Below are 23,352 nucleotides of genomic sequence, written 5' to 3' on the forward strand. Positions count from 1 at the left end.
CACTTCGTGGCCGCCGCCACGCCCCGCCCATCACCGCGGAGAAAACCGCCACCGCGGGGAAAACCGCCGGCTCCACCAGCCTGGCAGAGCCAGCCGCGCCCCTCCAGCTCCACCACCTGGTGCCGGTTCCACGCCAGGTTCGGCCACGAGGCTCGACAGTGTCATCCGCCGTGCTCCTTCGACAGGTCGGGAAACGCCCGGGCCGGCGCTCGATAGTGGCAATGAGCGCCGGCCGTTCGAACAGCCTACTGTTCATAACGGACACCTTATCCGGGCGCCGTTACCTGTGCAACACGGGAGCGGCAGGTGAGTGTCGTTCCTGCTGATACGTCGGACAAGCACACCGCGGGCGGGGGCCCCACGCTGCTTGCCGCGAACGGGACGCCCATCCGTACGTACGGAAAATGCTGCCTCTCTCTGCGGTTCGGAGGGCAGGTTTTCCGATGGTCGTTCATCACCGCCGACGTGCCCATGGCATTGCTTGGCGCGGACTTCCTGTGCGCAAATGGGCTCCTGGTCGACGTAAAGCACAGACGTCTTGTCCAGGCCGAGACGTTCAGCTCGCTCGCTTGTGCGCTGCCCAGCTCGTCGAGCAGCTCACTGAGCGGCTCACCGAGCGGCTTGCCAAGCGGCTTGCTGAACGGTTCGGTTCCGGCCACGTTGATCTGTACGCTTCCGGCAGCGGACGAATTCACCCGCCTCCTCGCCAGCTTCCCGGCCCTCACGCGGCCCACCTTCTCGGCGGGGGCCGTCAAGCACGGGGTGGCCCATCACATCCCCACCGTCGGGCCACCGGTCTACGCCCGGGCACGCCGCCTCGAGCCGACGAAGCTAGCGGTAGCAAAAGCGGTGTTCGCTACCCTGGAGCGACTCGGCATCGTTCGGCGCTCGGAGAGTGCTTGGGCATCGCCGCTGCACATCGTGCCGAAGCCCGGCGGGGAATGGCGACTGTGCGGGGACTATCGCCGTCTCAATGACGCCACCACCCCCGACCGCTACCCCGTCCCCCACATTCAGGACTTTTCCACCCGTTTGGTGGGCATGTCCTTCTTCTCGAAGGTGGACCTCATACGCGGCTACCATCAGGTCCCCGTCAGGCCGGAGGACATCCCGAAGACGGCGGTCATCACGCCATTCGGACTCTTCGAATTCCTGCGGATGCCCTTCGGTTTGAAGAATGCGGTTCAGGCGTTCCAGCGGCTGATGGACAGCGTCTTGCGCGACTTGGATTTTGTATACGTCTACCTGGACGATATCCTCGTCGCCAGCGCGTCCCGCGAAGAGCACCTACACCACCTCCGCACGCTCTTCGAACGCCTGGGCCAGCATGGCCTGATTGTGAACCCCGCAAAGTGCCGGTTCGGCGTCGCCGAAATCGTTTTTTTGGGGCACCGCGTCACCAGGCACGGAGCCGTCCCCCTGCCGGCCAAGGTGGAGGCGGTGAAGGGGTTTCCGCGCCCCCGCACGATCAGGGGGCTGCAGGAGCTCCTGGGCATGGTGAACTTTTACCATCGGTTCCTGCCCCGTATCGCCCAGCTCCTGCGCCCCCTGCACGAAGCTCTCGGAGGTAAGCCGGGCAAAGGTGACGTTACCTGGACCGAGCAGATGGACGCGGCGTTCACGGGCGCGAAGCTCGCCTTGGCTAACGCCACCATGCTTGCGCACCCGGCGCCCGATGCACCGATCGCCCTCACCACCGACGCCTCGGACTACGCGGTGGGCGCGGTGCACGAGCAATGGGTGCGTGGAGCTTGGCAACCGCTGGCGTTCTTTAGCCGGCAGCTTCGCCTGCCCGAACGCCGTTACAGTACCTTCGACCGCGAGTTGCTCGGGCTTCACTTGGCGGTCAGGCACTTCCGCCATCTGCTCGGGGGCCGTGCGTTCACGGCCTTCGTCGACCACAAGCCGCTGGTCTTCGCGATGGGCAAGGTCACCGAACCGTGGTCGGCCCGGCAGCAGCGTCACCTCTCGGCCGTGTCCGAGTACACGACGGACATCCGGCACGTCGTGGGGAAGGACAACCCGGTGGCGGATTGCCTTTCCCAGGCCGTCGCCCACGCAGTCCACCTCGGCATTGACTATGCCCGGATGGCAGCGGACCAGGCCGCTGACCCTGACGTCCAGGCCTTGCGGACCGCCGTCACGGGCCTCCGCGTCACCGAGGTGCTGTTCGACGGCGCGGGTGCGGCCCTCTTGTGCGACGTCTCCCTCGGCGAAGAGTAGTGGTTTGTACACGTGCCTCACTCGATGAATAGTAGTGGTTTGTACACATGCCTCACTCGATGAAGAGTAGTGGTTTGTACACGTCCCTCACTCGATGAAGAGTAGTAGTTTGTACACGTGCCTCACTCGATGGAGTAGTGGTTTGTACACGTGCCTCACTCGATGAAGAGTCGTGGTTTGTACACGTGCCTCACTCGATGAAGAGTAGTGGTTTGTACACGTGCCTCACTCGATGAAGAGTCGTGGTTTGTACACGTGCCTCACTCGATGAAGAGTAGTGGTTTGTACACGTGCCTCACTCGATGAAGAGTAGTGGTTTGTACACGTGCCTCACTCGATGAAGAGTAGTGGTTTGTACACGTGCCTCACTCGATGAAGAGTGGTGGTTTGTACACGTTCCTCACTCGATGAAGAGTAGTGGTTTGTACACGTGCCTCACTCGATGAAGAGTGGTGGTTTGTACACGTGCCTCACTCGATGAAGAGTCGTGGTTTGTACACGTGCCTCAATCGATGAAGAGTGATGGTTTGTACACGTGCCTCACTCGATGAAGAGTAGTTGTTTGTACACGTACCTCACTCGATGAATAGTGCTTTGTACACGTGCCTCACTTGAAGAGTAGTGGTTTGTACACGTGCCTCACTCGATGAATAGTAGTGGTTTGTACACGTGCCTCACTTGATGAAGAGTAGTGGTTTGTACACGTGCCTCACTCGATGAGTAGTGGTTTGTACAAGTTCCTCACTCGATGAAGAGTAGTTGTTTGTACACGTGCCTCACTCGATGAAGTCGTGGTTTGTACACGTGCCTCACTCGATGAAGAGTAGTGGTTTGTACACGTCCCTCACTCGATGAAGAGTAGTGGTTTGTACATGTGCGTCACTCGATGAAGAGTAGTGGTTTGTACACGTGCCTCACTCGATGAAGAGTAGTGGTTTGTACACGTGCCTCACTCGATGAAGAGTAGTGGTTTGTACACGTGCCTCACTCGAAGAGTGGTGGTTTGTACACGTGCCTCACTCGATGAAGAGTAGTGGTTTGTACACGTGCCTCACCTGATGGAGTAGTGGTTTGTACACGTGCCTCACTCGATGAAGAGTAGTGGTTTGTACACGTGCCTCACTTGATGAAGAGTAGTGGTTTGTACACGTTCCTCACTCGATGAAGAGTAGTGGTTTGTACACGTGCCTCACTCGATGAAGAGTCGTGGTTTGTACACGTGCCTCACTCGATGAAGAGTAGTGGTTTGTACACGTGCCTCACTCGATGAAGAGTAGTGGTTTGTACACGTGCCTCACTCGATGAATAGTAGTGGTTTGTACACATGCCTCACTGGATGAAGAGTAGTGGTTTGTACAAGTGCCTCACTTGATGAAGAGTAGTGGTTTGTACACGTGCCTCACTCGATGAAGAGTAGTGGTTTGTACACGTGCCTCACTCGATGAAGAGTAGTGGTTTGTACACGTGCCTCACTCGATGAAGAGTAGTGGTTTGTACACGTGCCTCACTCGATGAAGAGTAGTGGTTTGTACACGTGCCTCACTCGATGAAGAGTAGTGGTTTGTACACGTGCCTCACTCGATGAAGAGTAGTGGTTAGTACATGTGCCTCACGATGAATAGTAGAGGTTTGTACACGTGCCTCACTCGATGAATAGTAGTGGTTTGTACATGTCCCTCACTTGATGAAGAGTAGTGGTTTGTACACGTGCCTCACTCGATGAAGAGTCGTGGTTAGTACATGTGCCTCACTCGATGAATAGTTGTGGTTAGTACATGTGCCTCACTCGATGAATAGTAGTGGTTTGTACATGTGCCTCACTCGATGAATAGTAGTGGTTTGTACACGTGCCTCATTTGATGAAGAGTAGTGGTTTGTACATGTCCCTCACTTGAAGAGTAGTGGTTTGTACACGTGCCTCACTCGATGAAGAGTGGAATTATATGATTAATAGTAGTTTTTGGAATGAGTGGAGTAGATTTTTTATAAGGTGGACAATGTAGGTAACAAATGTAATTAAATAAATGCTCAGGGGGAAAATGCCAGCGGGGCAAAGGGGGGGTTCAGAAATGTGGACGAGTGGGATTTAGAACTATAAATGTGTAAATGAAGAAAAAATATGATTTTCTGAAGATTGCCGAGTATATATCACTAGCGGGGTCACCCGTGGGAATCCCACGGGCATGGATGTGTGTGACATTTCGACATATTGAGTTATATGCTGCACATTCATTTTTACAAAATGGTTACTGGCAAGTCATCAGATCCAGAAATGGTGTGAATTTAGTTATTTCACATAATATGTGACCCCTCACTCCTCTCCACCTGACACTCTCCTGTCTCCACCTGACACTCTCCTGTCTCCACCTGACACTCTCCTCTCTCCACCTAGCACTCCTCTCCTCTCCAAACCCTCACATCCCTCTCCTTTCCAATCCCTCACCTCTCCAATCCCTCACACTCCTCTCCTCTCCAATCCTTCACACGCCTCTCCAATCGCGCCTCACACTCCTCTCCAATCGCGCCTCACACTCCTCTCCAATCGCGCCTCACACTCCTCTCCAATCGTGCCTCACACTCCTCTCCAATCGTGCCTCACACTCCCCTCCAATCACTCCTCTCCAATCGTGCCTCACACTCCTCTCCAATCACGCCTCACACTCCTCTCCAATCGTGCCTCACACTCCTCTCCAATCGCGCCTCACACTCCTCTCCAATCGCGCCTCACTCGCCTCTCCAATCGGCTTTCCCCGTCTCGTTTCTCTCCTTTTTCTCCCGTCTCGTTCTTTTTCTTGCTCCAAACCGGCCCGTCGGAATCGGAAATCGGCCCGTCTCGCCCGTCGGCCCGTCGGAATCGGAAATCGGCCCGTCTTGCTTTTGTGCTTGTGCGTAAATAAATTGTGTTCATGACACCATTTCTGGTGTTGGGCTAGCGGCTAGGGTGCCGGCTTAGGATCCTGGGTTCGAATCTCGGTCGATCGCCGAATTAATGCCAGGGGGGTTGACTCAGCCTGTCATCCTTCCGAGGTCGGCTAATTGAGTACCAGTTCACTGGTAATTCCCTGTTTGTCGTTGAAGGCGGCAAAAAGGGTTGGCGTCAGGAAGGGCATCCGGCCGTAAAACATTGCTTCAAAAAGGGGACAAAAAAACAACAACTACCACGGTCCCCGAAAAGGCCAACCCCCGCTTTGCGGGGAAAAATGGCCTCTAAACGGTGGTTTTTACACCATTTATGGATCTGATGACTTGCCAGTAACCATTTTGTAAAAATGAATGTGCAGCATCTAACTCAATATGTCGAAATGTCACACACATCCATGCCCGTGGGATTCCCACGGGTGACCCCGCAAGTTTGCATTGACGTTCGTCGATGGACTCGTTCGCCCGTCTCATTCGTTTTCTTGCTGCATCCTGTTCAAGTCTGCGTTCTTCATCGATCGTCTCATTCATTTTGGAAATAGAAGTTTCCACGCAGCGCATGAATTGTCACGATCCTCAAGAGGAATTTGTCTCGTAATCATCAAATGATAAATGGCAAGTAAATTATATTGTGGAAAATTAAAGATTTCAAATAAACCTATTTAAAGTGTATTCGCACATAACTAATTTTAAAAAACGAAGAAATATCTCTCGGTAATTTCCTGAAACATATTTTACTTCCGGCTAATAATGTTGAATGAAATAAAAACGAAGAAATATATGTCGGCATCATTGTTGACGTTTTTGTGACGACTGTCATCAAACGAAAAAGTAATATATCTTAACGGAAAAGCAAAAGCGAATTTTTAATATATATCGACACGTTGCCGTCGGTGTCATGTTGGGCGGTGTATGATACACCATGACGCGATTTTTAAAAATATATCTCTGCATTTTCCCGCGTGTGTGGAATGTTCTCAATTATTGCTGACACCGAGTCCAAAACCATCGATAAAAATGAAATCATATGGTGAGTTAGATTGGAGATAAAGGCGTGAGAGAGACTCAATGGCCTTGAAGTTGAAGTTACAGGCGTTTGAGAATTCATTTCGTTCTATAAACGGCAACTTTCATTGGATTTCCTTCCCGTTTTTTTTCAACCGAGTCGAAAACTATGTTAGCGACTGTGAAAAATGAAATGATATATCGAATTTTTAATATGTATCGACACGTTGCCGTCGGTGTCATGTTAGGCGGTGTATGATACACCATGACGCGATTTTAAAAAATATATCTGCATTTTCCCGCGTGTGTGGAATGTTCTCAATTATTGCTGACACCGACTCTAAAACCATCGATAAAAATGAAATCATATGGTGAGTTAGATTGGAGATAAAGGCGTGAGAGAGACTCAATGGCCTTGAAGTTACAGGCATTTGAGAATTCATTTCGTTCTATAAACGGCAACTTTCATCGGATTTTCTTCTCGTTTTTTTTCAACCGAGTCTAAAACGATGTTAGCGACTGTGAAAAATGAAATGATATATCGAATTTAAAATAGATATCGACACATTGCCGTCGGTGTCATGTTGGGCGGTGTATGATACACCATGACGCGATTTAAAAAAATATATCTCAGCATTTTCCCGCGTGTGTGGAATGTTTGTGGAAAATTAAAGATTTCAAATAAACCTATTTAAAGTGTATGCGCACATAACTAATAAAAAAAACGAAGAAATATCTCTCGGTAATTTCCTGAAACATATTTTACTTCCGGCTAATATGTTGAATGAAATAAAAACGAAGAAATATATGTCGGCATCATTGTTGACGTTTTTGTGACGACTATCATCAAACGAAATAGTAATATATCATAACGGAAAAGCAAAAGCGAATTTTTAATATATATCGACACATTGCCGGCGGTGTCATGTTGGGCGGTGTATGATACACCATGACGCGATTTTAAAAAATATATCTCTGCATTTTCCCGCGTGTGTGGATTGTTCTCAATTATTGCTGACACCGAGTCTAAAAGTAAAACCATCGATAAAAATGAAATCATATGGTGAGTTAGATTGGAGATAAAGGCGTGAGAGAGACTCAATGGCCTTGAAGTTACAGGCCTTTGAGAATTCATTTCGTTCTATAAACGGCAACTTTCATCGGATTTTCTTCCCGTTTTTTTTCAACCGAGTCTAAAACTATGTTAGCGACTGTGAAAAATGAAATGATTTATCGAATTTGATTTGAAATAAAACTGGGGGAGAGCAAGACACCACGGGCCTACAAAACAGGACTCAAAGCTATGCGAGTTAATAAAATGGTGGATATTTGTTTATAGCCACTCCCAGAATGGGTGGAGCTATGGGTGGAGCTACTCTGCAAACCGAGTAAGCCACACCCCGGACAGACACCCAACAGATAGACAGACAGACAGACAGAATCATCTACGGCTATTATAATATAGATAAGGAAGATCGAGGATACGGAATGGGGAACAGGACAGGGAAGCAGAGAGCGGACTCCCCCCCGAGAAGAAAACATGTGATAAATGCATGTATGAAGTCATGAAGAACGGGAAAACAGTGAGAGATCTGAATGGGCGAAGGAACAGAGAGCAACGCCAGGTGCGACAGGTATAGTCAGGCAGCTTAGCAGCATATTTATCGAAAATGGGGAACGGCTTGACAAAAGCGCCATTTTTATTTTGGTGGTCCATTAGACCATGTACAATAGATTTAGGACCGGAGGCAAGAAATATACAGTGTTCTTCACCTTTTTATTGGACAAAAACAAATTATGTACATATTTTCAACAAGGAGGCTAACCTTTATTTCATTACATGCAGTGTTATTTGTAAAAGTTATGCATGCCTGCATAATAAATCTTACGCTTCCATGTAATAATAATTAGTAATATAATACCGAGTGTTTATACAAATGCGTTATACTTGTGACTCGCGCACCTCTCATATATCTAACATGTACGCAACTACAAGGATGTAATGACAATATAGCTTTAGAACAGACAACATGTTGTTCAAGGTAATTTGTCCAGCAATTTGTGTATTTACGATTTTAGTCTAACTCCAATAGCTGATGATTTATTTGCATGAATGTATTGCTCGATATCATGCTGTGCGAGTCGTATTTGCGCAAAAGTCAAACACTGTATATATGTCTCGCCTACGGTCCTAATTCTATTGCATATGGTCCAATGAAGCACTAAAATAAAAATGGTACTTTTGTAAAGTCGTTCCCCCAAAAAATGCTGAGCTGCCTAACTAGTAAGGTTGTTTCAAAGAGGCAAGTTTGAGAGACAACTTGAACACTATGGAGGCTGGATAGAGAATCTGGGAAAATAATTCATGCCTGTGAGGTAGAGATAGACGGATGTTTTGGTGTGCACACTGTGTTCTGTTCGTTCCTATGGTGAGATAGATGGACACGAGAAGATCATCCAGGTCCTCATGGCACAGAAGCTCAATGTGTTGGAGACGCGGACAGATGGGGAGGTTGGTTTAGATGGACACGAGAAGATCATCCAGGTCCTCATGGCACAGAAGCTCAATGTGTTGGAGACGCGGACAGATGGGGAGGTTGGTTTAGATGGACACGAGAAGATCATCCAGGTCCTCATGGCACAGAAGCTCAATGTGTTGGAGACGCGGACAGATGGGGAGGTTGGTTTAGATGGACACGAGAAGAACATCCAGGTCCTCATGGCACAGAAGCTCAATGTGTTGGAGACGCGGACAGATGGGGAGGTTGGTTTAGATGGACACGAGAAGATCATCCAGGTCCTCATGGCACAGAAGCTCAATGTGTTGGAGACGCGGACAGATGGGGAGGTTGGTTTAGATTGACACGAGAAGATCATCCAGGTCCTCATGGCACAGAAGCTCAATGTGTTGGAGACGCGGACAGATTGGGAGGTTGGTTTAGATGGACACGAGAAGATCATCCAGGTCCTCATGGCACAGAAGCTCAATGTGTTGGAGACGCGGACAGATGGGGAGGTTGGTTTAGATGGACACGAGAAGATCATCCAGGTCCTCATGGCACAGAAGCTCAATGTGTTGGAGGCGCGGACAGATGGGGAGGTTGGTTTAGATGGACACGAGAAGATCATCCAGGTCCTCATGGCACAGAAGCTCAATGTGTTGGAGACGCGGACAGATGGGGAGGTTGGTTTAGATGGACACGAGAAGATCATCCAGGTCCTCATGGCACAGAAGCTCAATGTGTTGGAGACGCGGACAGATGGGGAGGTTGGTTTAGATGGACACGAGAAGATCATCCAGGTCCTCATGGCACAGAAGCTCAATGTGTTGGAGGCGCGGACAGATGGGGAGGTTGGTTAATTCAACGTTTTGTTGTTAAGGTTCACACATGAAGGTGTGGAATTGTTGTTCAGATGCAAGTTGTGGTTAAAGTGGAAAGGGTGCGGGCGATGATTCACTCATCCTCCATGTACATGTCGTGTATTTGTAAACTGCTGGGATGTTGAATAATGTGCATCGTCAGTGATGTACTCGTGTACATCACCGAAGGAGGTAAAACCAGATGGTTGTTTGAGGTACAGGTGAGATTGAATATTCTCTGAAAATGAGTTTTGTGTGTGGAAGTTTGTTTGGTAAGAGCATCAGTAAATTGTTGTGAAATCGTTGAGTTGTAGTGAGTTTGTTTTTGAGGAGCTTACAGATGATTTGGAGTTGTTGACAATAAGGTACCTCTGAACCGAGGCCATGGTGCTGTCACGGGCTCGTTGAGGATTTCACACGAGTGCATGAAGTCAGCCCGGCAGAGGTTTGGTCGATGCGAGGGAATGTGTTCGACAAAGGAGGTTTCATGTGTCCTTTACAGAGGAACATTTGAATCATGATTGATATTTAAACTAGTATTGTACTTTTGGATAGTGGGAGTGGTACCTGGCGGAGGTGCATTGTGAAGCATGCCGTTCTTTGAGCAAAGGGTAATTAAGGTGTTTTGTCTGCAAGTAATGGGGGTCGGGTTCCGGGAACCCAGAGTGTCTTTTGAGAGCGAGTGTTGCTCAAGTGCCAGCTTAGCGAATGACTGGTAAACATAAGTTGTACCGAGTTGAGCTCCCCAACAGGAGGGACTGTTTGTTTCGCTGTCACAAGCACGTAAAGATGGCGAATGGGCTATTTGGAATTATTTCAGTGAGATTACCCACAATTAACTTATAACAGTGAAAGGAGTTTTCGTTATCATTAGATTTGATTGCCCATTGATGGAAACCTCTTTCTCCACTGGTTCATCGGCCCCAATGAGTTGGATGTGCACTCGACGGGTTGTGCCCCCCCCCCCTCCCCCGTGTAGAGGTGAGATCCTTTTCATATAATATATTGAGTTGTAGTGAGTATACACAACAACACAACAACACAACGAGTATACGCGTGTACTCGCATGGTACGAGAGGATTTGCGCGATCCAGAGGCGAGATGACGAGAGCTATAAGTTGCCATATTGCGAGGCTGAACTCTGTACATTAAAACCTTCAAGCCCCACGTGATGACGCGCCGATGCCCTTTTGGGCAGAGACGAGAGACTTGGTGTTGCTGTCAAAACGAGTGCAATTCACACAGGGAGCGAAAATTCGTGCATCGACTAATCATGTGATGAGATCATTGAACAAAGCAATTTTTTGAAGGACTCTTAGTATGTGCTTAATGTGGCAAATACTAATCGATCTGAGAATGTAAAAGGCTTCATGAACATCTTCTGTGTTGAAGAAGATTGTAGGTTGCATGATGAAGCACCCACGGCTTGCACCGTTTGGAATGTGGTGGAGGTCCCGGTCGGGTGTGTGTTGCTCGGTATATACGAGGTGTTGGAGGTAAAGAGCGACCTTTTACTGCCATGAGGCTTGAGGCCTATAGGGAAAAAACCGATTTGAAAGCTGAAATTGCATACGTAATATGTGGATGGGTCAATATTGTGGTAACTCGAGTGTTCATCACCAAGCTTTCGTTCCTTGCAAATTTAAATGAAATGGACAATTTCATGTTTCCAGAGAAAAATTGTTTTTTGAGTGGTTGAGAATGGGTTTTCGAGTATCGTGCTCCACACGATGGTTTTCTTGTTACGTCCGCCACCAAAGGTGGATGGAGGTTATGTTTTCACCCCTGTCTGTCTGTCTGTCTGTCCCTTTGTGAACAAAATATCTCAAAAAGTTGTGGACGGACTCGGACGAAACTTGGTGGACTGGTTGGGTGTCTGACAAGGACGATTTGATTCGATTTTGGTGAAGAACCGGATCCGGGTCCAGCCAGTATAATTTAGGTGATTCTTCACCATTGAGTAATATGACCAACCAGGTGGAGGTATGCTCTCTACTGAATGCCGTTCTAGTTTTACTTTTGTTTTGTGTGCATAGGAAGGATCATGGAGGGAAAAAAGTAACGTTTAATGTGGAGCACTCGGGAGGTGGCTTTGAGTGGGCGAAGGAATGTTATTTGAGGGTGCACACTCAATGGAGCGGATTCGTTGAGCGACGTGTGTGCCTGGGGCACGGGAGCTCATTAAATTCACGTTGAATGGGACACTGTACCGGAGCCGCACACTGTACCGGGGCCGCCCACTGTAGCGGGGCCGCCCACTGTAGCGGGGCCGCCCACTGTACCGGGCCGCCCACTGTACCGGGCCGCACACTGTACCGGGGCCGCACACTGTACCGGGCCGCACACTGTACCGGGGCCGCCCACTATACCGGGGCCGCACACTGTACCGGGGCCGCACACTGTACCGGGCCGCACACTGTACCGGGGCCGCCCACTGTACCGGGCCGCACACTGTACCGGGCCACACACTGTACCGGGCCGCACACTGTACCGGGGCCGCCCACTGTACCGGGCCGCACACTGTACCGGGCCGCACACTGTACCGGGGCCGCCCACTGTAGCGGGGCCGCCCACTGTACCGGGCCGCCCACTGTACCGGGCCGCACACTGTACCGGGCCGCACACTGTACCGGGCCGCACACTGTACAGCTCTAAGATTTTATAGCCTGCGTTGACGGTGTCGGTGGTGACTGATGCATTTAATTGGGAAAGCTATTTGGAATTGCAGAATATTGAACGTATCTTATCCCTCAGAGCCTCAGAGTGATAGGCATGGAACTTGGGAGTTCGTGTTGATGGAGCAGACGGTACGTACCGCACGCTTTTGCGGAACAACATGTTGCGTTTGATGAAAATGATTATGGTTCTGGGAATCTGGGGGCATTGTGTTTGACGAGCTACCCTGAAGCGCTCACGAAGAGTGTACTTGGTGTTGAATGCACGATAAATACAGCGAGTAATCACGTGATCATGTCGTGGCGGTATGGTGTGCAGGGATGCGTTGAATACACTTCCGGTTTCGTGCAGGGATGCGTTGAATACACTTCCGGTTTCGTGCAGGGATGCGTTCAATGCACTTCCGGTTTCGTGCAGGGATGCGTTGAATGCACTTCCGGTTTCGGCCGCCGAGTGGAAATCAACTGGAATGCTGGGTGGACCTAAAGTGCTTTGTGCCTGTTGGAAGCATCCTGGATGTAATAATGAGGTCGTGTGCACCGAGTTAGAAGGGGAATGACATCATCACACTCAAAGTACAAGTACGCAGCGCAGGAACATCTGTACATGACATCATTGCGTTAAATTGCTTTGCACGAGGGGTTACATGTTAGGCAAGACCGTGTTAGTGACGAACGGAGGCTCGGACATTGTTCTATCAGGCTCAGCGCTGTTGGACAATTACTTTGCAGAGTTTTAGAGGCACCCGATTCTTGTCCCATCGACCGTGTCACATGCTTGTTGCGCGCTGGTCAAGTCGATGCGGAAGGATCATGTGGTTTGCTGTGGTGCTGCAAGCACGCACACGATGCACACACACACACACACACACACACACACACACACACACACACACACACACACACACACACACACACACACACGTCCCTTAACTAGTTCACATGACTCACCATCGTTGCTTTCTGGGTGTCTGTCATATCCCCGATCTTTATGATGTTGTCCACCATAATGCTCATCTTTGTAGCCACGTCCACCAAAATCCTGGTTACCAGAATCATATCCACCACGATATTGGTCTCCATAACCACGTTTACCTGGTTCAGGGTATCTCCGATCGTGTGCATGAGAATTCCCTTAACAGAAAAACAGGGAAATCAAATTATATTGTGATGTCCTCAAAAAGGACAATTCACAAACTGAATGCATGGAAAGTGCAACATTAAGAATACATCTGAAGAGACTGTTGTTTAGAGATAAACTACTCCACTCAATTTTTTGCACTTGATACTCGTTTTTCTACTCAATAAAAGTAAAAAAATCAATACATTCACAAAATGTCTCTGGTTATACTTTTGGATTGAAATGTAACATGCACAAAAAGTCTTGATTCACACCTGTAAGTATAATCCCAGATGATGGCAACAGGTTGACACGAGACAAATCAAGAAAACAAACACCAACTTGCAATTTTCATTTGTCAACACAAATCATAGAGGTGCCAAATCTGCCGTTTTGGTGGGACATCTCACAGTGTGACAACAATGCGTATGCAGATCTCTGCATACGAGGACAGATCAAAATGTGATGTGACAACAATGCGTATGAAGATCTCTCGGCATACTCCAAAAAGGTGATGTGACAACTCCGCGTATGAAGATCTCTCGGCATACTCCGAAAAGGTGATGTGACAACTCCGCGTATGAAGATCTCTCGGCATACTCCGAAAAGGTGATGTGACAACTCCGCGTATGAAGATCTCTCGGCATACTCCGAAAGGGTGATGTGACAACTCCGCGTATGAAGATCTCTCGGCATACTCCGAAAAGGTGATGTGACAACTCCGCGTATGAAGATCTCTCGGCATACTCCGAAAAGGTGATGTGACAACTCCGCGTATGAAGATCTCTCGGCATACTCCGAAAAGGTGATGTGACAACTCTGCGTATGAAGATCTCTCGGCATACTCCGAAAAGGACTCATTCCAATCCTCCAATGTAAACTCTTTTCATCTTCTGCAGTGACTTCAACTGGACCCATTCCAGGCTACTTGGTGTCATTCCTCAGACTGCTGTCCGTGTTTTAGTGGCCAAGGCCTGTTATAACCTCCAGAACTGACCAAGCCTCGTGGATTGTTAAGCTATTCCAGGCGACTTGGTAACAGTTCCTTTTTCCAATTGAATCACCAACAAACAAAAGTTGTATTATTCGATTTCCCTGCCACCTCCATGATCCTGATATGAAAACAACTTCCTGAAACTTGCGGCCTCTCAGATATTTACAAAAGTCAAAAGTCTGCTCTTCTTGTGCACTCCGCTCCCACAAGGAAAACATGGAGGATTGGTGACTTCTTCCCCCATCGTTCTGGTTCAAGATTACTCTGTGATCTAAATGACAGACATAAGCCATTGTCCACGTGACAAATTGATTGCATCTGCCTTCAGTTTCCCAAACACACAATCATTGGATTTAACCACAAGATAAAGTCACCAAGTCAGCAAATATCCTTACCTGCTTTTCGCCCGGAATCATCTGTTCCAAAATTATCAAGCAAATCAGAATCTTTGAAATCTGGAAAAGAAAGACAGATGCAAAGATTGGCGTTGAACTTTTCATCTCATAATCAGAGAGTGACATCATGTGCTCACCTGGTTTCACTGCCCCACAAAATCCGATTTAATGTGAATCAAAAATGTTTGTATTGGTCAAACAAATTAAATCATCGACATAAACCGAACAGGACCGGACATGCCGAGCCAACCTGAGAAACTGACAAATCGTTTTCAAATGATAAAAAGTGCACCTGTGTAAAGCAAACCACCAGCTCCATCGATCCGTAAGGAGTGACGATGCCCAAAGCAACCTTTTGAATTGAAGACCAGAGAATTATAACTAGGCTAAGTCACATTTTATTTTTTCCCCCCGTTTTTCACGTTTTTCAAAATATTTTTCACGTTTTTCTCGAAATGACTAAAATGTGACTTAGCCTGGTTATAATTCTATGGTCTTCAATTTAAAACATTATCTCTTAATTTTATCAGCTTTGATTGAATAGATGGAGAAACTCACTTGAACCAGGTTGATTGTTTCGTTTCACAGGTGTGGTCTCTAAAATGGGTGATTGAAAAAGGCATTCATTAACACCTGGAAGACCAGTTGATCATGCAATGCAAAGGTGGGGCTACACACCTATAATAATAATCAATACAATTACAGTACATTATGCTTTGTTGGCTTACTATCACAGCTACTGTATATCAAAGTGGTTACCCAAGAACAAATTCTCCCTGTTTGTTGCATCATTATTGCCGTGCTTCTGTGCTCCCGAGGCAATGCCCCTAAACAGGCAATTCTTTTCAATATGCTCATTTAATCTACACCGATAAAAAAATATATCTCTTTCCCACTTTCTGTGTATGTATGTGTTCTATATGCACGGCCACATCTTTTAAGTTCCAAACTCGGGGAACAAATACAACTTTGTGTGGTGGGTGACATGGGCTATGTGGCTGCAGCCTCACGTGGGTGTGTGTGGGGGGGAGGGAGGGGGGTCAGGGAGGTATTGTTTCTCTATGTAAATGTTTACCGCGTTTCGCCACCTGGTGGTGGTGGTGGCAGAAGGTATTACAATTTCCATTTTTACCTGCGCAACGCTGAGGTTAAAGCACTCTTCGCACAGGTAAATTAATTTTGACAAACAGGACGACAATTGGTCCGTCAGTAAAGGGACAGGTAGTCTCTGCAAGTTGATTATATAACCCAAAATAATGGATTAAAAACATCCTCGTACATTCTTATTTCCGATGGTGCGATCAGAATTCAAATTGGCCAAACAATAAAATATATTAACGTTTGAATTGACAAGACTATCAACAAGCACAGATGCATTCAAAGTACACCGTCCCCATGCCAAATAAATCAATAACATCCCCCGGCACCCGGCAATACCGCTCTACTATATAAATCCTGTTTTGTGTTTTCATTAAATAAACTACGGTGAAACTGTTGTTGATTTTAGCTTTATTACATTCCTTTATTTGTTGACAACTAACAGTGGTTCCACATATCTCATTATCCTCACCAAGTGGATAATATTATTCTTTTTGTGATTTATTTAATTATTGTGGGTCTTGCAGGTTTATTGAAAAAGACCAGTTTTACCCTAAATCAGACATATCATACCCCCAATGTTCTATTCTCATAAAAACTATACATCCTTCTTTATAAAAGTTTATTTTAATTGTAGCTGTGAATTGTGTATGACCTGGGGATGTATTCAACATTTGTATATCTTTTGAATACATAGCCATTTTATTGAAAGATATATATTGTGATAAATCATTTAATCTAACTAAGTCATTGGCATCTGTGGGGCTTGGATAATTGATTAATTTATAAATATTTTTCATATTAATATTTTTTGTTATATTATATTTTTGTCGTTCAGCCTGTGCCTTTGTATAATAATTTGATAAATCAATATTGGGATACTCCAAAGATAGAACCATCTTTTCCAACACGTCATTTATATTAGATTTAAAATTACATCATAAAAATTTTCATTATTGTTGAGTTGAAATAATAAATATAAACATAATTGACCACAACATTTGGAATTAAACTTTTGGACTTGAAATGTTTGATAAACACCATTCTGTAAGAAGTTAATTACTTCAACAGGTGATGGAAGACCATAACTCATCAAAATAAAATTTAACGACAATTATGAATACAAACCCAATGAGACCCATTCCCATTATTATCTTCGAAATTCATAATAATATTCTTTGTATTTTTAGACAGCTTTGTTAATTCATCTCTCATACAAATAACCACATCAATTTTTCATTTTTTACAATATTTAGCAAGTTCCATATTTGATGTTGTATTCTTTCCAAATTCTTTTAAACCATTTATCCATTTATTTATGAGAAATATAAAATCCATTTCCCCTTTTAGTTGGTTTAACACCTGCCTGTGCGATAGAAGAAAGCATATCTCCAACTAACAATCTCGCTTTTCCGGGTCGGCTTTCAAGCTTTTCAGCAAAATCTACAATTACACCACTTCCACTAATTTGTTTCTCCAACTCCTTGTTATGTCTTTCCAATTATTTTTGAGCTTTTAGTTGTGCCTTCCTTTCGTTAGCAGTTTTTACCGCTGCTGAAATACCACCCGTCATTGCTCCCGCCGCACTTAAACCAGCAAATAAAGGAATTAGAAATGGAAGAAATCCTCCACTCCTTTCCCTTGTTGAATATTTCTTGAACATAGGTTTTGATATTTTAATTTTAAGTGAGCAGTATCATTTAGTGTTTTTACCTGCTCTCTTGTGAGCGAAACATCAATTCTTAATGCTCCTTTTCTTTGAATTGTATCCACATTAATAATACAAAGCTTTTGATGTTTAATACAAGATAATGTTTATTAAGATGGATTTCATTTAAAATACCCCAGTTGGTTCTTTCCTACTCGTTTATTTATTGGAAAAAATAGTCTTCCTTATTAATAAGCGAGGTCACGTCACGTCGGCGAGGTCACGTCTTTTCGAAGCTGTCCACGCGCTCACCCTTTCGAAGTTAAGTAATTTTTCACAATCGTGTTTTTGTCGAAACTGTATATCTTTCGGTGTGTGTACCTACAGTCACGTGAAAAAGTAAGTACACCCCATGTAACGTTTTGACTTTTTCAACATATTTCAACATACAGCTATTTGATCTTCATTACAACAATATTGATAGATAAAGGTGATATTAAAGCGCGGCGTTACGCGCGCTGCTTGTGAGCAAGGAGGAAGCGGACAAGCGGTAACATGTAAACGTCTTTATTGTAAGACTACACTGTAACACTGAAATGCTCCGGGCTGGTCGCCCGGTGTGTATCATGAGGCCACGCCTACCCCTCGGGCGTGGCCACCGCCCACTTGGTGCGTGGAATGATGTCACCACGCCAGTGGGCTTTTGTGTCCGCCACACGCGCCCCCCCAGAATTCCCGCGCACCTGGAGGGCCAGTTTGCGGGGCAGACGAATGACCCGGCCGAAGCGCCCCCTGGCGATCGGCGGCGTCCGGGGTGCAGGGATGCCAGGTGGGATGCCCCTGGCTGCCCCTGGGATGGGTGCAGGACCGGGGGGCGGCGTGGCGGCGGGGCTGGGCGGTGCCGGGGGTCCGCCCGCAGGAGGGCGGCCCCGACATGGGGGTCGGGCCACTGGCGGTGGATGGTCCACATCGAGGTGGGCCGGCTTGAGGCGGTCTACCGAAACGCGGTCAGGAGTACCGCCGATGTCCAGGGTGAAGTGCTTCGCCCCGGTCTCCAGCACGCGGAAAGGCCCGTCGTACGGGGGCCGCAGTGGTGTCCGATGGGCATCGTGGCGGACGAAGACGTACTCCGCCGTGCGAAGCTCCGGGGCGACGTGCGTCGGTGGGTGCCCGTGGCATGCCGTTGGCACCGGGGCGAACCTCTGGGCGGTCTCTTGCAGAGCGGAGCGCTGCTGTGCCGCGGACCATGGTGCTGTGGAGTCGGGGAGGAACTCGCCCGGCACCCGCAGCGGTTGCCCGAAGACCAACTCCGCCGCGGATGCGCGCAGGTCCTCCTTGGGCGCCGTCCGGAGGCCCAGCAGGACCCAGGGGAGCCCGTCGACCCAGCCGCCGTCGCGGAGGGTGGCCCGGAGCGCGGCATTCAATGAGCGGTGAAATCGCTCACACAGGCCGTTAGCCTGGGGGTGGTAGGCCGTGGTTCGGTGCAGCCGGACCCCGAGCCCCTGCGCAACCGCCCCCCAGAGCTCCGAGGTGAACTGGGGGCCGCGGTCGGATGAGATGTCTGAGGGGGCGCCGAACCGGGCGACCCAGGTGGCGATGAAAGCCTGCGCGACATCGGCCGCCGTTGTCGATGCCAAGGGCACGGCCTCCGGCCACCGGGTGGTGCGGTCCACCATGGTGAGGACGTAGGTGAAACCCCGCGAGGGGGGCAGAGGTCCCACCAGGTCCACGTGGACGTGGTCAAACCGGCGTTCTGGCACCGTGCACGGGGCCAACGGGGCCTGGGTGTGCCGGTGCACCTTGGCGCGCTGGCACACGAGGCACGTCCTGGCCCAGCCGCGGACGGCCTTCCGGAGGCCATGCCAGACGAACTTGTCGGCGATCAGCCTTTGGGAGGCCCTCGCGCCCGGGTGGGACAGGCCGTGGATGGCGTCAAACACCTGGCGCTGCCAGCCCGCGGGCACGATGGGGCGAGGACGCCCGAGGGAGACGTCGCACAAGAGGGCCACGCCCGTGCCGTCGAACGGCACCTCGGTGACGCGGAGGCCCATGACGGCGGTCCGCAAGGCCTGGACGTCGGGGTCAGCGGCCTGGTCCGCTGCCATCCGGGCATAGTCGATGCCGAGGTGGACTGCGTGGGCGACGGCCCGGGAAAGGCAATCCGCCACCGGGTTGTCCTTCCCCGCGACGTGCTGGATGTCCGTCGTGTACTCGGACACGGCCGAGAGGTGACGCTGCTGCCGGGCCGACCACGGCTCGGTGACCTTGCCCATCGTGAAGATCAGCGGCTTGTGGTCGACGAAGGCAGTGAACGCCCGGCCCTCGAGCAGATGGCGGAAGTGCCTGACCGCCAAGTGAAATCCGAGCAACTCGCGGTCGAAGGTACTGTAACGGCGTTCGGGCGGGCGAAGCTGCCGGCTAAAGAACGCCAGCGGTTGCCAAGCTCCACGCACCCATTGCTCGTGCACCGCGCCCACCGCGTAGTCCGAGGCATCGGTGGTGAGGGCGATCGGTGCATCGGGCGCCGGGTGCGCGAGCATGGTGGCGTTAGCCAAGGCGAGCTTCGCGCCCGTGAACGCCGTGTCCATCTGCTCGGTCCAGGTAACGTCGCCTTTGCCCGGCTTACCTCGGAGAGCTTCGTGCAGGGGGCGCAGGAGCTGGGCGATACGGGGCAGGAACCGATGGTAAAAGTTCACCATGCCCAGGAACTCCTGCAGCCCTCTGATCGTGCGGGGGCGCGGAAACCCCTTCACCGCCTCCACCTTGGCCGGCAGGGGGACGGCTCCGTGCCTGGTGACACGGTGCCCCAGAAAATGGATTGTGGCGGCGCCGAACCGGCACTTTGCGGGGTTCACAATCAGGCCATGCTGGCCCAGGCGTTCGAAGAGCGTGCAGAGGTGGCGTAGGTGCTCTTCGCGGGACGCGCTGGCGACGAGGATGTCGTCCAGATAGACGTAGACAAAATCCAAGTCGCGCAGGACGCTGTCCATCAGTCGCTGGAACGCCTGAGCCGCATTCTTCAGACCGAAGGGCATGCGCAGGAACTCGAAGAGTCCGAATGGCGTGATGACCGCCGTCTTCGGGACGTCCTCCGGCCTGACGGGGACCTGATGGTAGCCGCGTATGAGGTCCACCTTCGAGAAGAAGGACCTGCCCGCCAAACGGGCGGAAAAGTCCTGAATGTGGGGGACGGGGTAGCGGTCGGGAGTCGTGGCGTCATTGAGACGGCGATAGTCCCCGCACGGTCGCCATCCCCCGCCGGGCTTCGGCACGATGTGCAGCGGCGACGCCCAAGCGCTCTCTGAGCGCCGAACGATGCCGAGTCGCTCCAGGGTAGCGAACCCCGCTTTTGCCACCGCCAGCTTCGTCGGCTCGAGGCGGCGTGCCCGGGCGTAGACCGGTGGCCCGACGGTGGGGATGTGATGGGCCACCCCGTGCTTGACGGCCCCCGCCGAGAAGGTGGGCCGTGTGAGGGCCGGGAAGCCGGCGAGGAGGCGGGTGAATGCGTCCGCTGCCGGAAGCGTACAGACCAACGTGGCCAGAACCGAATCGTTCGGCAAGCCGCTTGGCAAGCCACTCGTTGAGCTGGGCAACGCACAAGCGAGCGAGCTGAACGTCTCGGCCTGGACAAGCCGTCTGCGCTTGACGTCGACCAGGAGCCCATTAGCGCACAGGAAGTCCGCGCCAAGCAGTGCCATGGGCACGTCGGCGGTGACGAACGTCCATCGGAAAACCTGCCCTCCAAACCGCAGAGAGAGGCAGCGTTTTCCGTACGTACGGATGGGCGTCCCGTTCGCGGCAAGCAGCGCGAGGCCCCCACCCGCGGCGTGCTTGTCTGACGTGCCGGCGGGAATGACACTCACCTGCGCTCCCGTGTCGCACAGGTAACGGCGCCCGGAGAAGGTGTCCGTTATGAACAGCAGGCTGCTCGAACGGCCGGCGCTCATCGCCACTATTGAGCGCCGGCCCGGGCGTTTCCCGACCCGTTGAAGGAGCACGGCGGATGACACCGCCGAGCTTCGTGGCCGAACTTGGCGTGGAACCAGCACCAGGTGGTGGAGCTGGAGGAGCGTGGCTGGCTCCGCCCGGCCGGTGGAGTTGGCGGGTTTCCCCGCGGTGGCGGTTTTCGCCGCGGCGGTGGGCGGGGCGTGGCGGCGTTCACGAGGTGCGTATCAGCATGCTGCTGAACATCAGCGCGCTGTAGAAGCTGATGCTGTGGAACATGCTGCTGAACATCAGCGTCGAGGGCCGTGACGGCCACGCTGACGCTCGGCCGCGTGTCCGAAGCGGCGAAGTACCTGTCTGCCTTGGCGGCCAATGCTCGGGGTTCCGTTAGCTCAGTCCCGGCCAACGCGAGGCGAACCTGCGCTGGAAGTTGGCGCCGGAAAAGCGCCCGGAATAGCGAACCGGGGGCTTCGTCGCCCAACAGTGACAGCATATGGTCCATTCGGACCGACGGGCGCGTCTCACCGAGCTCGGGGAGATCCAGGAGGCGATCGGCCCGTGCGTCGTCCGTGAGGCCGAACGTGGCTAGGAGTAGCCGCTTGAGTGCCTCGTACTTGTGGCCGTCCGGTGGGTGGCGAATGACGGACACAACTCGAGCGGCCGTGCCGGGCCCGAGGGAGGCGACGACATGGCAGTAGCGCAGGTCGTCGTTGGTGAGGCGCCGAAGCTGAAATTGGGCTTCGGCTTGAACGAACCAGACTTCGGCCTGGGCCTCCCAAAATTCGGGAAGTTTAATCGCCATTGCCTTGTCGTTGGCCATTGCAATGGCGTCGTGTTCGGAAGGATCGCTACGGCAGATCCAACGTCGAGGGTCACCAGTAAAGCGCGGCGTTACGCGCGCTGCTTGTGAGCAAGGAGGAAGCGGACAAGCGGTAACATGTAAACGTCTTTATTGTAAGACTACACTGTAACACTGAAATGCTCCGGGCTAGTCGCCCGGTGTGTATCATGAGGCCACGCCTACCCCTCGGGCGTGGCCACCGCCCACTTGGTGCGTGGAATGATGTCACCACGCCAGTGGGCTTTTGTGTCCGCCACAATATAATATAAATATCATGAAACATTTACATTTTGTAGTCGATTGTATAATTTAAATAAACATAAATGCAAATTTCACATGTGGTAAAAGTAAGTACACCCTGACATTTATCACTACTTCAAATACCTAAAATTAGAATCAGGTGCACCAGCTCAGGTGCAAATTATTAGAACATCGTTAGAGAGGATCTTGGAGGACCCTGTCTTATTTAAACCTCAGACATTTAGTTTGGTTTGCTCTTTGTTGTTGGTGTGCAGCGTCACCATGCCGAGATCAAAATAACTCTCTGAGGCCTTCAGAAAGAAGGTTATAGATGCCTATGAGTCTGGGAAGGGATTAAAAAAGATCTCCAAACAATTTGAAATCAATCATTTGACTGTCCGGAAGATCATCTACAAGTGGAGAAGATTCCAAACAACTGCCAACTTGTTCAGGTCAGGCCTCCCCAGCAAGTTCAGCCCGAGAGCAGACTGCAAGATGCTGAAAGAAGTCTCTAAGAACCTCAGAATGTCATCATGGGACCTACAGGTAGCTCTTGCCACTGTTGATGTCAAAGCGCACGAGTCTACCATTAGAAAGAGGCTGCACAAATTTGATCTACATGGGAGGTGTGCCGGGAGGAAACCTTTGCTGTCCAGAAAGAACATCAGGGCAAGACTAAAGTTTGCCAATGAACACCTGGGCAAAGACCAGCACTTCTGGAACAATGTGCTCTGGACAGATGAGTCAAAGGTCGAGCTATTTGGACACAGTACCAGAAGACATGTTTGGCGAAAACCAAAGACAGAATTTGACCACAAGAACCTGATACCAACTGTAAAGCATGGTGGTGGAAATATTATGGGTTGAGGCAGCTTTGCTGCATCAGGG

At 50.2% G+C, this 23,352-nt stretch overlaps 1 protein-coding gene across 2 annotated transcripts in view; it reads right to left on the bottom strand.

Annotated features, from left to right (window-relative positions):
• Nucleotides 1-23,352, bottom strand: part of LOC137439973 (uncharacterized) — a 148,948-nt gene that overhangs the window by 39,508 nt on the left and 86,088 nt on the right. For both annotated transcript variants that reach the window (XM_068136295.2, XM_068136297.2), the window contains 3 exons: nucleotides 15,251-15,289; nucleotides 14,693-14,752; nucleotides 13,135-13,317 (listed from right to left, as the gene is read on the bottom strand). In XM_068136295.2, coding sequence (XP_067992396.2) covers nucleotides 13,135-13,317; nucleotides 14,693-14,752; nucleotides 15,251-15,289 — 282 coding nt within the window. The remainder of the gene's footprint in view (nucleotides 1-13,134; nucleotides 13,318-14,692; nucleotides 14,753-15,250; nucleotides 15,290-23,352) is intronic.

This window comes from Myxine glutinosa, chromosome 14 (assembly GCF_964187855.1).
Source record: "Myxine glutinosa chromosome 14, kmMyxGlut1.1, whole genome shotgun sequence".
Lineage (NCBI taxonomy): Eukaryota > Metazoa > Chordata > Myxini > Myxiniformes > Myxinidae > Myxine > Myxine glutinosa.